This window comes from Natrix helvetica (assembly GCF_964273705.1).
Source record: "Natrix helvetica genome assembly, chromosome: 5".
Lineage (NCBI taxonomy): Eukaryota > Metazoa > Chordata > Lepidosauria > Squamata > Natricidae > Natrix > Natrix helvetica.
In genome coordinates, this window is record NC_138551.1 from 996,478 (window position 1) to 1,009,939 (window position 13,462).

Genomic DNA, 13,462 nt, shown 5'->3' on the forward strand with positions numbered 1-13,462 from the left:
CAGCAGCCGTGGGAAAGAGGCAGAGAGAGAGGAGCTTCAACCCCTCCGGAGCTTAGCCTAGGTGGAAAGGGGGGGGGGGCTGGCGGGATGTGTGCGCCCAGAGACAGCGCAGGGCCACCGAGGGGTCCCGTCGTGGGAGGGGGGGGAGCTCCGCCTCGCCTTCCCTCCGCTATGGCCGGGGCGGCGGCTGGGGGGTCGCGGGGAGGTCCCGGGGGGCGGGGAGGGAGGGGATTGCTAGAGGTCCCAGCTGGGGAGGGGGAGGAGGGCGTGGAGGGGGGTCGGGGAGGGCGTCTACGCGGAGGAAAGCCCCCCCTCAGGCCGAGCCTCTCATCCCCACCGCGGTCACGTAGGATTGCGTAAAGGGGCGCCGGGCGGGGGGTGGGAGGGGGCCGGGGGGGGGGGCGCGGAGCCGTCGCTCTCCCTTCCGCAGCGCAGTCTCTCCCGGGCGGCGGCGGCGCGCGGGGCGATGCGGGGCGGGGGCGAGGGGCCGGGGCGGCGGGGGGCGGGCGCGCGGCAGAGCCCGCCTTCCCTCGCCGCCGCCACCAGCGCGAGGACGGGCGGCGCCGCTTCTCCTCCGGAGCTGCTGCCGGCTGGCCTGGCGATGCGGGGCTCTGGTCGTCCTCCTCCTCTCGCCGCCGCCGCCTTGCCCAGTCGCTGCTGCCCCGGGAGGCCGGGCGGGCAGTGCGGGCAGTGCGGGAGAGCCGCCGCCCCGTCGGGCCGCTGAGGCGTGGCCGGCTGCTGGCAGCGGGGCGGCCGGGCTGCCCGGGACCCCCGCCGGCTAATCCTCCTGCTTCTGCCGCCGCCGCTGCCGCCGGTCCTTGGCTGCGGCGGCGCCCCCGTGGGAGCGGCCGAGCGGAGGGGGCGCCGGGGCCGGGCTGGGTGGCGGCGGCGGCGGGGCGAGGGCGCCGCTCCGGCCGTCCCGGGGCCGTCTCCGGCGGCGGCGATGGCGGGCCGCGGCCGGGGCGGCGGCGGCGGGCGGTGAGGATGGCCGTCGGCCTGTGAGCGCCGTCCGCCCCGTCGGCCATGGCCGCGGCCATCGCCAGCTCGCTGATCCGGCAGAAGCGGCAGGCGCGCGAGTCCAACAGCGAGCGCGTCTCCGCCTCCAAGCGCCGCTCCAGCCCCAGCAAGGACGGGCGCTCCCTCTGCGAGAGGCACGTGCTGGGCGTCTTCAGCAAGGTGCGCTTCTGCAGCGGCCGCAAGAGGCACGTCCGGAGGAGGCCAGGTGGGTCGCCCGCGCCGCTCCCACCCGCCCCGGCCCTCCCTGCCCAGGTAGACTGCGCCTAAGCTGGAGGCTCGCTCGCCTCTTCCCTCCGCGCCCGCCTACGGTCTTGGCTTCCCGCGGGGCCTTAGCGAAGTTTTAGGGTGCGCGACTCCTGATCCTGGGCGAGGCTGAAGGCGCGGCGTCTGCGGAGCCCGGAGAGGGTCGCCCGGGGCTCTTCCGGCCGAAGGGCTGGCTGGGAGCCCCGCTGAGTCTTCCCGCAGCAGCTGCCCCTCACCGTAGGAAGAAGCCCCTGGGGAATCCCACTTGGATCTCCCCTTGGTGCTCCGTCCCCAGAAAGAAGGGCGTAGTGGCTGCGTTCACACGAAAGCCTGTTGGCGTGTTCTAGAGTTCGGCCTGTCGCGCAACCCTGGTCTGCTGGGCTAGTGGAGCGTCTAGTGTCTTCCAGGAATGGGGGCAATTCCTTAACAAGGTTGGGCAGGTTAGGTGTGCAAACTCCCCCTGGATTGCTGAGTCAGGGTCCCAGCATTACCTACTCGGAAGTTGCACAATGCTGCCTTGCTTCTTAACCCCATAAAATGCCCCCTCCTCCCGTTTTTCAAAGCAGGGTCTTTTTTGCGGGGACCCTGGGCACCTTTGGCTCCCCTGGGGGCTTCTGGGGGTGGGTGGGGAGACTGCTGCTCCCCACTTCAGATCTGGCTGGGTTTTGTTCACTGCAGTTTGCACAGAAGTAAATGCTGCATCAAGTTGCCATTGAACTGGATGGTGGCCACTCAACTGTGGCAGGAGAAGCGGATGGCAGCCCCAGCCGAGGAGGGTCCGTCCGGCTGAGCCACTGGCCCAATGAGGGAGCCCAGGCTGGGTCAGCAGAGGTAGAGTCCTCATGCTAACCTCTGCTAGTTGCATTTGGATTTTTGTGGTTCAGTGTGTGAGGTCAAGCCCTTGAATTGGTGTGTGGGTAATTCGATGGCTGTGATGGGTTTTGGGGTGGGGGAGAGAAGGGGTGTCCTGGCAGCTATGACCTCCTGACCCAAAGGAAAGCTATCATTTGTCATTTGCACGAGGACGTGATGCTGGTTCCCGCCGGACCTCAATGTTTCTGCCTGTGAAATGGGAATATATTTGAAGGCTCCAGGGTGCTCTCTGAGCTTGGTAGTTTCCTTGCAGACGTTTCATTGCCCAACTAGGTAACGTCATCAGTGCTAGAAGAGGAAGGGGTTTGTGGAGGAGAAGGAGAAAGGGAGGAAGGAGAAGAGGGGACAAAGAGGAGGAGGAGGACTGTGGGGTCCTTGGTGCTCTCTGAGCTGGATTGTTTCCTTGCAGACGTTTCATTGCCCAACTAGGGAACATCATCAGGGCTACTCCGCCCTGAGCTGCAAATGGTCTGCTTTATTAGAAATCTCTTTTCTCTTGAGACTTGGGTTTTTTTTTCCTCCCACGCCTGGTTCATAGTTTGATGATGGGTCTCTTCCCAGCCCAAGCTGTGTTTCTAACTAGATCCGGTTCCCTTTCATTGGGGGTCCCTCTCCCCGGGCTGACTCCTCCCTCTGTTAAAAGGCAGAGAGGCCTCTGTGTATTGACCTCAGGTGGGGAGGGTGTGTTTGTGTGTGCGTGAGGGAACTGATTCTTCAGCATATCTCGGAGGCTTTCTCTCTCCAGCTGTTCAGGAGCAAAACAGCTGGAATTTCTTCTGCTCGGCCTTTGCTTGGAAGGCGCTTGAGTTGGCTCAGACCCCCGCCTTTCTCAACACAATTCAACAACGAACTGCAGGCTTCATTCTCACACTTCAGTTGTGCTTTGCTTGTTCTGCTGAGGTTGGGATCCCTCGGGGTCCGAGAGTCTCTGCAGGAGAAATGGTTCACGGATGTCCCACTCGAAGGAAGGAAGGGGCTTTCACACATGCCCCCATCCGAGCCCTTCGCCCAGTTGGACACCAACGTGCAAAGGGCTGCATTCATGTAAGATATGTTATACAGGTAGTCCTCCACTTATGACCACAATTGAACCCAGCATTTATGTTGCTAAGTGAAACAGAGAGGGTTTTGCTCCATTTCACGAGTTTTCTTGTGCTGAGAGAATCATTGCAGTGGTTAAGTTAGCAACACGGTTGTTAAGTGAATCTCTCCATTGACTTTGTCAGAAGGTCTCAAAAAGGGATCACATGATCCCGGGGTATCGCAACCGCCGTAAATATGAACCAGCTGCCAAGCATCTAAATTTTGATCACGTGGCCATGGGGATACTGCAATGGTCGTAAGTGTGAAAAACTCTCCTAATTCACTTCTTTCTGCACCGCTGTAAATTTGAACGGTCACTAAATGAACGGTCGTAAGTCGAGGGCAACCTGTATTTGATTAGGGTTCACCTTGGTTCATGTTGCATGTGTGTTAGTGCGAAGGGTGTTATAGGAACCCACAAAACAGCTTAATTCAGGGGTGTCCAAGCTTGGGAACTTTAAGACTGATGGACTTCAACTCCCAGAATTCCCCAGCCAGCATAGCAACATAGCTGCAGCCACTATAGCTGGCTGGGGAATTCTGGGTGTTGAAGCCTACCAGTCTTAAAGTTCCCAAGTTTGGACACCCCTGGCTTAATTCAACCATCAAAGGTTTGGCTGGCAGGGACTGGAAGAGGGCTTTCCTCCCCCCCTTCTATGGAACTTCCTCCCTTCAGAGATCAGAATGCCCCCCCCCCCCCTATTAGTCTTTCGTAAGGCCCCGAGAGGAGCCTGGCTCTGTTGCGTGGGTGCTGGGGGCCCTGGGGGCGTCAAGAGCCCCATTTCCTGGCTGCATTGCTGACTGGCCAAGAATCTCAGCTGCTTCTTTATTTTGGAGGCTCTTATTGTTTATTTTAAAATGTTTAATGTTTAAATGCATTTTTTGAATTGCAAACTGCCCGGAGTCGTTGACCGAGATGGGCGGTTATAGAAATGGAATAAAGAAAACCCGGTTAAGGGTGTTGTGTGAATGGGAGCTCTCCAAAGTCGTCTTCGCGTGGATTTGGCGTCTGTGGCTCGGAAGGTGCCCCTCTTGGGGAGGGCTGGTTGTGGCGATGCTAGAAAGAAGAGGAGGAGGAGGAGGGGGAGGAGGAGGAAGGGGAGGAAGGGGAGGAAAAGGACTACGGGGTCCTTATTGCTCTCTGAGCTGGGTTGCTTTCTTGCAGTTGTTTCTTGACCCAACTAGCTAACATCATCAGTGTTAAAAGGGAGTGAGTTTTGTGGAAAGGAGGAGGAGGAGGAAGGGGATTGTATGGTCCTTGATGCTCCCTAGCTGGGTCGTTTCCTTGCAGCCGTTTCATTACCAAACTAGGCAACACCTTCAGTGTCACCAGGGAGTGGCGTGAGAGCACCATGAAACGCAGCGAGGAAGCCACTGAGAGCAGAGAGCCCCAAGGTCCCTCCAGGCTGGCTTCTCTTCTCCCCTGTGTGACCAGGTCGTAGGGGCTGAGCCTGCATTGCTACCAAGCAGCCCCAGGAGGGGGTTCAGGGTGTGGGGTGAATTCTAGACCGAAGGCGCAATGCTGTAGAAATGTGTGTTCCCACGGCGGTTGGCCCACCTGCCTTCCTCCCAGGCTGCATTTCGCACCCGGCCCCCTCCCTGCTGGAGCAAAGGGAGGAGGAGGAGGAGGCCTTTCCTGGCCCTTCCTTGGGAGGCTTTGCCCGCTCTCCTGCTCTCCCCCTCCCAGCCCCAGTCTTTCAGGAGGCTGCCTGAGGAAGGGAGGGTTTCTTCGGCCTCCTGCACAACCCCTGGTGAAAACAAGGGGATCAGATTGGGGGGATTTGGGGGTCTTTGGTGCTCTCTCAGCTTGGTGGCTTTCTGGGTTGGGCGACTACTCAGGAAGACTGATCATGCTACCTACTTGGGTCATGAAATGTCTCCTCTTCTTCTTCCTCCCCTCCCCTTCCCCCTGCAAACCCCTCTCCCTTCTAGCACTGATGTTATTCTCTAGTTGGGTCCCCAAACGTGCGCACGGAAACCACCCAGCTCAGAGAGGAGCTCCAGGATCCCTCATTTCAACCCCCAGCTACAAATACTCCTCTTCTGGGTCCTCTTGTTTGAATCTGGGAAGAAATTCTCCCACCCAGGGATGCAGCTGCCAGCTGGCTGGGGGCCCCAGGCTGTGGGTGGGTGTTTTGCCCAGCCTGCTGGCACATTGCTTGGCACCGGCTCCCAGCAGCAAGAGCCTTCTGCCTCTGTCTGCACACGGGGCCAAGGCCCCCTCCTTCTCCCGGGAAGGGCGCCTGGGCACCGCCTGTTCCCACAACGTGGGGCAGGCACGTTCCTGCGGTGCAGTGGAGGCTGGGCAGCCATCTGTCTGGGACGCTGGAACCTGGACGCCTGCTCTGAACAGGGGGGAAGCCCCCCACCCAATTCAGAGGGGCAGGTTCTGTGAAATTCTCCACGCTCCGCATCCCCCTCCTCTTGGGGAAAAAGTCTTGGCTTCCCCCGAGGAAAGCCACCCCTGGGACCCCCGGACACAAGGTCGCCGTGAGTCCTCCTATCCCGCTGCTTGGAAATCCAGAGCCCTGGTCCTTTGTGGGGTTGTGTGAAAGCGACATCCAAGCTTGATTTGAAATCTGGCGGCTGCAGGAACCCGGCAGGGCCCCCCTCCCCCTCCCCAGTCTCTGTCCAGCTCTCCATCCAAAAGTCCCTTTGGAATTGGGCCGTGGCCTTACAGGATGTCCAGGCGGTCCCCGACTTCCGAGAGTTGGGTTAGAGGGCTGTTTTAGTTGCAAGAGCACGGAGAAAGAAAAGGGATTGTTGACTCGTCCCACGGAGGAGGACTGTTGCAGCATCCCCGAGGTCGCCTGATCCAAAGTTTGGACGCTCAGAAACTGCTTCGTATTTAATACGGTTGCAGTGTCCCGGGGTCACGTGATCCTCTTTTGCGACCTTCTGATGAGGGAGCTGTAAAATGGGACAAAACGGAGCTGGGGTGAATGGGGGGTGGGGGGGGACAGGAGCACCTTGCAGGGTTCCTCCAGATTCCAGATCAAGCCCATCTTCCTTAGCAAGAGAAATTTGGGGTTCAATGGTGGTTGTAAGTCAAAGACGAATGGATGGGAGTCCCAAAGGGGCTTCCCCCCCCAAAAAAAAGACAACTGGACTTTCTGGTTTTTCTTTGAAGACATTTTATTTCTCATCCAAGAAGCTTCCTCAGTTCTCAAGAAGAAAAAGAAGAGCTGAAGAAGCTTCTTGGATGAGAAGTGAAATGTCTTCAAAGTAATAGGTACTAATACCACTCTATCAAGCCTTAGTAAGGCCATACATAGAGTACTGCATCCAGTTTTGCTCACCACACTATAAAATAGATGTTCAGGCTCTAGAAAGAGGCAGAGAAGAGCAACCGGGATGACGAGACTGGAGGATAAAACCTACGATGAACGGTGGCAGGAACTGGGCCTGGCTGGTCTAGGGAAGAGAAGGTCCAGGGGAGACAGGAGAGCATCTTCCAATATTTGAGAGGCTGCCACAGAGAGGAGAAGGGGGTCAAGCTGTTTTCCAAAACACCCAAAGGCCAGAGAAGGAATAATGGATGAAAATTGACCAAGGAGAGATTCAACCTAGAAATAAGGAGGAATTTCCTGACAGGGAGAACAGTCAACCCTTCGGAAGTTGTAGGAGCTTCATCATGGGAAGCTTTTAAGAAGAGACTGGACTGCCATCCTTCAGAAGTGGTGTAGGGTCTCCTGCTTGGGCAGGGGGGGTTGGACTAGATGACCTACGAGGCCCCTTCCAGCTCTGTTAATCTGTAATCCCAGAGAGTCTGGATGCCTCCTGAAAAAGCCCCTTTTGGGACAACCAGGACTTGGATGTCTGAGAATCTCCACAGTCGTTGTGGATGGAAGCTGATCAAAGAGAGATCCTATCTAGAACCAAGGAGAACAATTCATCAGTGGAAGGGAAGTGGTAGTAGGTGCTCCATTGCTGGAGGTTTTTAAGAAGCGACTGGAGAGCCGTTTCCTTGAAATGATGATTAGGGGGCTGGACTAGAAGACCTCCAAGGTCCCGTGGTTCCTTTGACGTGGTTGGGCTGAGAGCCGCTGCCTGCTGGAGAATCTGTCTCTGGGGAAGAGCTGAGGACGAACTGCAGCTGGGGGGGGGGGTCAAAAGAGGGGTGGGGGATTGGAGGGTCTGTGCTGTTCCCCTCTTAGGCCCGGAATGGGACCCCCCCCTGCAGAGAGATAATGCGATGAATATGATTGATGTTACGGATCACATTTAGAGAGGAAGGGCTCTTGAGTGAAATAACCTCACATTAAATGAGCTGCCTGTGGAGAGTTTTCCTGGAGGGACCTTCTGACAGCAGTCGGAGAATCTTTGCAGCTCAGGTGGAAATGGGGGCTCTTGGGGGCTCTCTGAGCTGGGTGGGTTTCTTGCGGACGTTTCATGACCCAACTAGGCAGCATCAGCAGTGCTAGAAGGCAGGGGGTTTGCAGGGAGGAGGACAACTGCAGGGTCCTTGGTGCTCTCTGACTTTGGTTGTTTTCTTGCAGGCATTTCATTACCCAACGAGGTAATGTCATCAGTGCTGGTAGGAAGGGGATTGGGGAGAGGAGGAGGAGGAGGAAGACCGTGGGGTCCTTGGTTCTCTCGGAGCTTGGTGGTTTCCTTGCAGATGTTTCATGACCCGACTAGTAACATCAGCCTTGCTAGAAGGAAGTGGGGCTTGTAGAGAGGAGGAGGAGGTGAGGAGAAGGAAGAAGGAGAAGAGAAGGAAGGCAAGGAGAAGAGAGGAGGAGGAGGAGGAGGAGGAGGAGGAAGACTGTGGGGTCCTTGGTGCTCTCGGAGCTTAGTGGGTTTCTTGCAGACGTTTCGTGACCTAACATCACCAGGGCTAGAAGGAAGTGGGGCTGGTAGAGAGGAGGAGGAGGAGGGTAAGGACAATGAAGGAGAAGGAGGAGAAGGAAAAGGAAGAGAAAGGCAGAGCAAAGGGAGGGCGAGGAGGACTGTGGAAGGGACCTTGGAGGTCTTCTAGTCCAACCCCCTGCCTAGGCAGGAAACCCTATACCGTTTCAGACAAATGGCTATCCAACATCTTCTTAAAGACTTCCAGTGTTGGGGCATTCACAACTTCTGGAGGCAACTTCTGTTCCACTGATTGTCAGGAAGTTTCTCCTCACTTCTAAGTTGCTTCTCTCCTTAGATTAGTTTCCACCCATTGCTTCTTGTTCTACCCTCAGGTGCCTTGGAGAATAGCTTGACTCCCTCTTCTTTGGGGCAGCCCCTGAGATATTGGAACACTGCTGTCATGTCTCCCCTAGTCCTTCTTTCTCTTAAGCTAAACATCCCCAGTTCCTGCAATCGTACTTCATGTGTTTTAGTCTCCAGTCCCCTAATCCTGTTTGTTGCTCTTCTCTGCACTCTTTCTAGAGTCTCCACATCTTTTCTACATCATGGTGACCAAAACTGAATGCCGTATTCCAAGTGTGGCCTTACCAAGGCCTTGTAAAGTGGCATTAACATTTCACATGGTGATCTTGATTCTCTCCTTCTGTTGATGCAGCCTAGAACTGTGTTGGCTTTTTTGGCAGCTGCTGCACACTGCTGGCTCATATTTAAACGGTTGTCCACTAGGATTCCAAGATCCCTTTCACAGTTACTACTGTTGAGCAAGGTACCACCTAAACTGTACCTGTGCATTTAGTTTTTCTTGCCTAAATGTAGAACCTTACTCTTTTCACCATTGAATTTCATTTTATTAGATAGTGCCCAATGTTCAAGTTTGTCAAGATCCTTCTGTATCTTAAGCCTGTCTTCTGGAGTGTTTTGGCTATTCCTGCCAGCTTGGTGTCATCTGCAAATTTGATGAGTTCCCCATTTATTCCCTCATCCAAATCATTGATGAAGATGTTGAAGAGTACTGGGCCTAAAACAGAGCCTTGGGGTACTCCACTGCATACTTCCCTCCATGTAGATGCAGTTCCATTGAGGACTACACGTTGAGTGCGGTTGGTCAGCCAGTTACCAATCCATCTGGTGGTGATGCTGTCTAACCCACATTCTTCTACTTTATCTAGTAGTAGATTATGGTCTACCTTATCAAAAGCCTTACTGAAGTCCAAGTAAACTATATCAACGGCATTCCTCTGGTCCACTAATTTTGTCACATTATCAAAGAATGCAATAAGATTAGTCTGGCATGATCTGTTTTTGACAAACCCATGTTGGCTTTTGGCTATTACTTTGTTTACTTCTAGGTGTTTGCTAATTTGGATCTTTGGTGCTCTCGTAGCTTGGTGGTTTTCTTAAAAACGTTTCATTATCAAACTAAGTAACATCATCAGTGCCAGTAGGGGGTGATGGAGAGAGAGAGAGCCAACGGCTTGCCCTTCCATCCCTGCTGATGTTGCCTAGTTGGGCTGAAACACCCGCGTCAAAAGCTCTCAGCTCAGGCCTTTCTCAGGGGATCAGAGAACCGAGGCCCCAGGCAGGGGCACTTCAGACCCCACCCTCTTCTCCTGGCTCTCTCCTGCCAAGGGGGGGGGGAAGAATGGGCAGGGCCCCCACCCCTTGCTTCATTGGCAGGCTTGGAAGGGTGTGTGTGTGTGTGTGTGTGTGTGTGTGTGTGTGTGTGTGTGTGTTAGCAGCCAAATTGGACCTGCAGGCTGGCCACAGTGAGGCGTCTTCCCAGGAACTGCCTGTCTTCTGGCTTGAAGGCATCTCGGGGGCTTCCAGCTCTCCAGGTGATGGGCTGAAGGTGGGAAGCTGAAGGTGGCAGCTGAGGCTGAGACCTTCCGGGGAGGCGAAGATCACGCTAACTCTGCAGTGCAGGCCACGCTTTTGGGGGAAGAACCTGAAATGCATCCCAACTGGGACCTAGGGATGACTCTAAATTTTGCAATAAAAGGAGTCCTTGACTTACAACAGTTTCATTTAGTGACCATTGAAAGTTACAACAGCATTGAAAAAAGTGACTTATGACCATTTCCCATACATTCGCACAGCCATTGCAGCCTCCTCAGGGCCATAGGATCAAAATTTGGACGCTTGGCAACTTGTTCATATTTATGACGGTTGCAACGGGGAGCTGGATTCACTTAACAACCTTGTTACTAAACAACGACAATGATTCACTTAACAACGGTGGCGAGGGAGTTCATAAGGGGGCTAAACTCACTTCACAACTGTCTCGCTCAGCAACAAAAAATTGAGCTCTGTTGTGGTCGTAAGCCGAGGACTACCCATACCCGATTCACTTAACAACTGCAGTTGTTCCCTAACAAGTCTGGGAAAAAGGGTTATAAAAGCATATATTTTTGCCCACCAACCCAGCCCCATGCGGGGGGGGGGCGGACGGACGGATGGACGGACGCAGGGGTGAGAAGCTGGCACTTCTGGGAAGCGGGGACTGGGCGCGGGCTGGACAGGGTGCAGGGGGGGGGCTTTGCAGGCCTCCGAGTGGCTTTTGGGTGAGAAGATTCGGGGTCACTCGGGTCTCTGATCCCAGCGGGGAACTGCTCCGTCCTGTCCTTGCTCTGTGGCCCATAATCCTTGAATGGCACCGCAGCTCTGTTATCACTCGGAACAGCCGGCTTTGATTCAGCAGTTCAGAAGAGCTCCTTGGGCTTAATGCAATTTAATACAGGTTGCAGGAGGTTGGAGTAGATTAGAATTTCTCAGCCTTGGCAACTTTTAAGAGCAATGGACGTCCAATCCAAGCAGAGCTGGCTGAGGACCTCTGGGCATTGAAGTCCATGGGTTTCCTTGGAGAGGTGATTTTCATGGCCCTTCCAGCTTCACCGTTCCCTGACTCCGTGGTTCATGACATAACCCTTTAACACCTGGTTGTGCCCTGGGCCTCTTCAACCGGGGGGGGGGGGCACTGCTCAGCATCCCGTTTATTCTCTCTGCGACTTCTCAAGGTTAGTCTGCTGAAATCCACCCAGGCTTAAGCTCTCCCAAAAGCAAACTCCCCCCCCCCCACGAACAGATAGGCGGGGGGTCCAGGGTGTGTTTTAGGGGCATAGTTTTTCAGCCAATCCTTCACCTGGCATCTGACTTTGTAAGTGGGGTGGGGTGGGGGGTGGAGGCAGCGTTCCCCCAATTCTTCTGGAAGCAGGCTCTGTATGAGGCTGGCATCCCATTTTGAGCAGGAAGGCAGTGATGCCCACAGAGAGTGTAACATGCCCATAAGAAGGGATGGGGGGATTGATTGATTGGTTGATTGGTTGATTCTGCAGGCTTCATCTTCATCTTGCCCCTTTCCTCTCCCTACCTCAAAACCCCTCCAGCAGCTCTTCCGCAGTTGTTTTTTCCAGAACAAAAGGACCATTGGTATTGTTTTGGAGGAGGAAGAGGGGGGGGAGAAGGAGGAGAAGGATGGAGGAGGAGGAGGAGGAGGAGGAGAAAGAGGAGGAGGAGGAGGAAGGGTGATGGAGGAGGAAAAAAGAACTAGGAGTAGCCCTTAGACCAGAGGTTCTCAACCTTCCCTTTCATACGGACCCTCGTGTGGTGGGGACCCCCAGCCATACAATTCTTTTCGTTGCTACTCTACAAGCTGTCATTTTGCTGCTGTTATGAACCGTAATGTAAATATCTGATATGCAGAATGTATTTTCATTATTACAAATTGAACATAATTAAAGTATAGTGATTAATCTGCCCATCTTGGTTTGGGAGAAGATCAGCCAGGCTGGGATTTTCCAGGATAAAACGGCCTCCCTGCCTGCCTCCAGCAGCCGTTCGTGGTTTACACTTTGTTAAGTTTACTTTTTTTACTTTCCGTTCCCCCCCACCCAGTTTTCTTTCTTTTCTTTCTTTCTTTCCATTCCTCCCTCCCTTTTCTTCTTTCTTTCTTTCCATTCCCCCTCCCTTTTCTTCTTTCTTTCTTTCTTTCTTTCTTTCCATTCCTCCCTCCCTTTTCTTCTTTCTTTCTTTCTTTCCATTCCTCCCTCCCTTTTCTTCTTTCTTTCTTTCTTTCTTTCTTCTTTCTTTCTTTCTTTCTTTCTTTCTTTCTTTCTTTCTCTCTCTTTCTTTTCTTTCTTTCTTTCTTTCTTTCTTTCTTTCTTTCTTTCTTTCTTTCTTTCTTTCTTTCTTTCTTTCTTAAACACAGATTAAAAAGTTGCCCTTTAAATGGGATTTTAAATGGAGGTTTAAGCTACATTGAACTGTGCTTCCGTCCCGAGTGGAATTCCTCGGGACAGAAGGAATGGGTGGGCCGGCCCTGTCCTCCCCTCGGGCCTCTCCTGCCAGCCCTTCCCGGGGCCCCAAAAGCCTCCGAGCTCAGTTTAGCCCGCAGGACAGGACCGGCGGCGGGGGTGACAAAGGCAGCGTCCTGGCCCAAGGCGGCTTGAATCCCAGCATGCGCCTGCCTGGGTGAGAGCCCGTCCCACCAGCTGAAGCGACACCGCCGACTGCGCTCGCTTCGGATGTCCGTCGGAGCTGAGGCTGATCCGCCACCCAGAAGAAGCCGTTTCTCTCCCCCTTCAGCGCCTTGGCCTTTCCCTGGCGTGGAGACCGGGGGGGGGCATCTGGGTTGAGGCCGGAGCTGGGAGGGGGCTGCTTTGCCACCCAGCGCTCTTCAAGCACCTGCCGCTTCAGGACGCGCTTCTGAGCCTGGGCGACGCCGGTGGAGGTGGAGGGTCTTAGGCGACCCCTGTGAAAGGGTCTTTCGACCCCCCCAAAGAGGTCGCCACCCACAGGTTGAGAACTACTACCTTACACATATACCCGCTTCACGGTGCTTTTACAGCCCTCTCTAAGGGGTTTACAGAGTCAGCCTCTTGGCCCCAAGAATCTGGGTCCTCCTTTTACTGACCTCAGAAGGACGCAAGGATGAGTCACCCTTGCACCAGTCAGGATCGAACTCCTGGCTGTGGGCAGAATTAGACTGCAGTACTGCATTCTAACCACTGTGCCATGAAGGAAGGAAGGAAGGAAGGAAGGAAAATAGCACTTAGCTTTATATACCGCTTCATAGTACATTACAACCCTCTCTAAGCGGTTTACAGAGTCAGCATCTGGCCCCCAATTCATTTACTTTTATTTTATTTAGAAAATGTATATTGCTACCTATTCGCACATGGCAACTCAAGGCAGCTTACAAGGATATAAAAACAGCATATAAAAGAAAGAGAAATAATAAAGAAAAATAATAAAATAACCCCTCCACCCCCACCCGGGTAACACCCACATGCATACTAGCCAAAAATCTGGGTCCTCATTTTAGAAGGACAGAAGACCGAATCAACCTTGAGCCAGTCAGGATTGAACTGCTGGCAACGGGCAGAGTTACGGTAGC

At 54.4% G+C, this 13,462-nt stretch overlaps 1 protein-coding gene across 3 annotated transcripts in view; it reads left to right on the top strand.

Moving 5' to 3' along the window:
* The window catches only part of FGF12 (fibroblast growth factor 12), a 162,802-nt gene that overhangs the window by 73,252 nt on the left and 76,088 nt on the right, over nucleotides 1–13,462 (top strand). The window contains exon 1 of one of the 3 annotated variants that reach the window (XM_081955545.1): nucleotides 891–1,222. The exons of the other annotated variants lie outside the window; for them this stretch is intronic. Coding sequence (XP_081811671.1) covers nucleotides 1,024–1,222 — 199 coding nt within the window. The 5' untranslated portion in view covers nucleotides 891–1,023. Of the gene's footprint in view, nucleotides 1–890; nucleotides 1,223–13,462 lie in introns of those variants that run through there. 3 annotated transcript variants of the gene reach the window in all.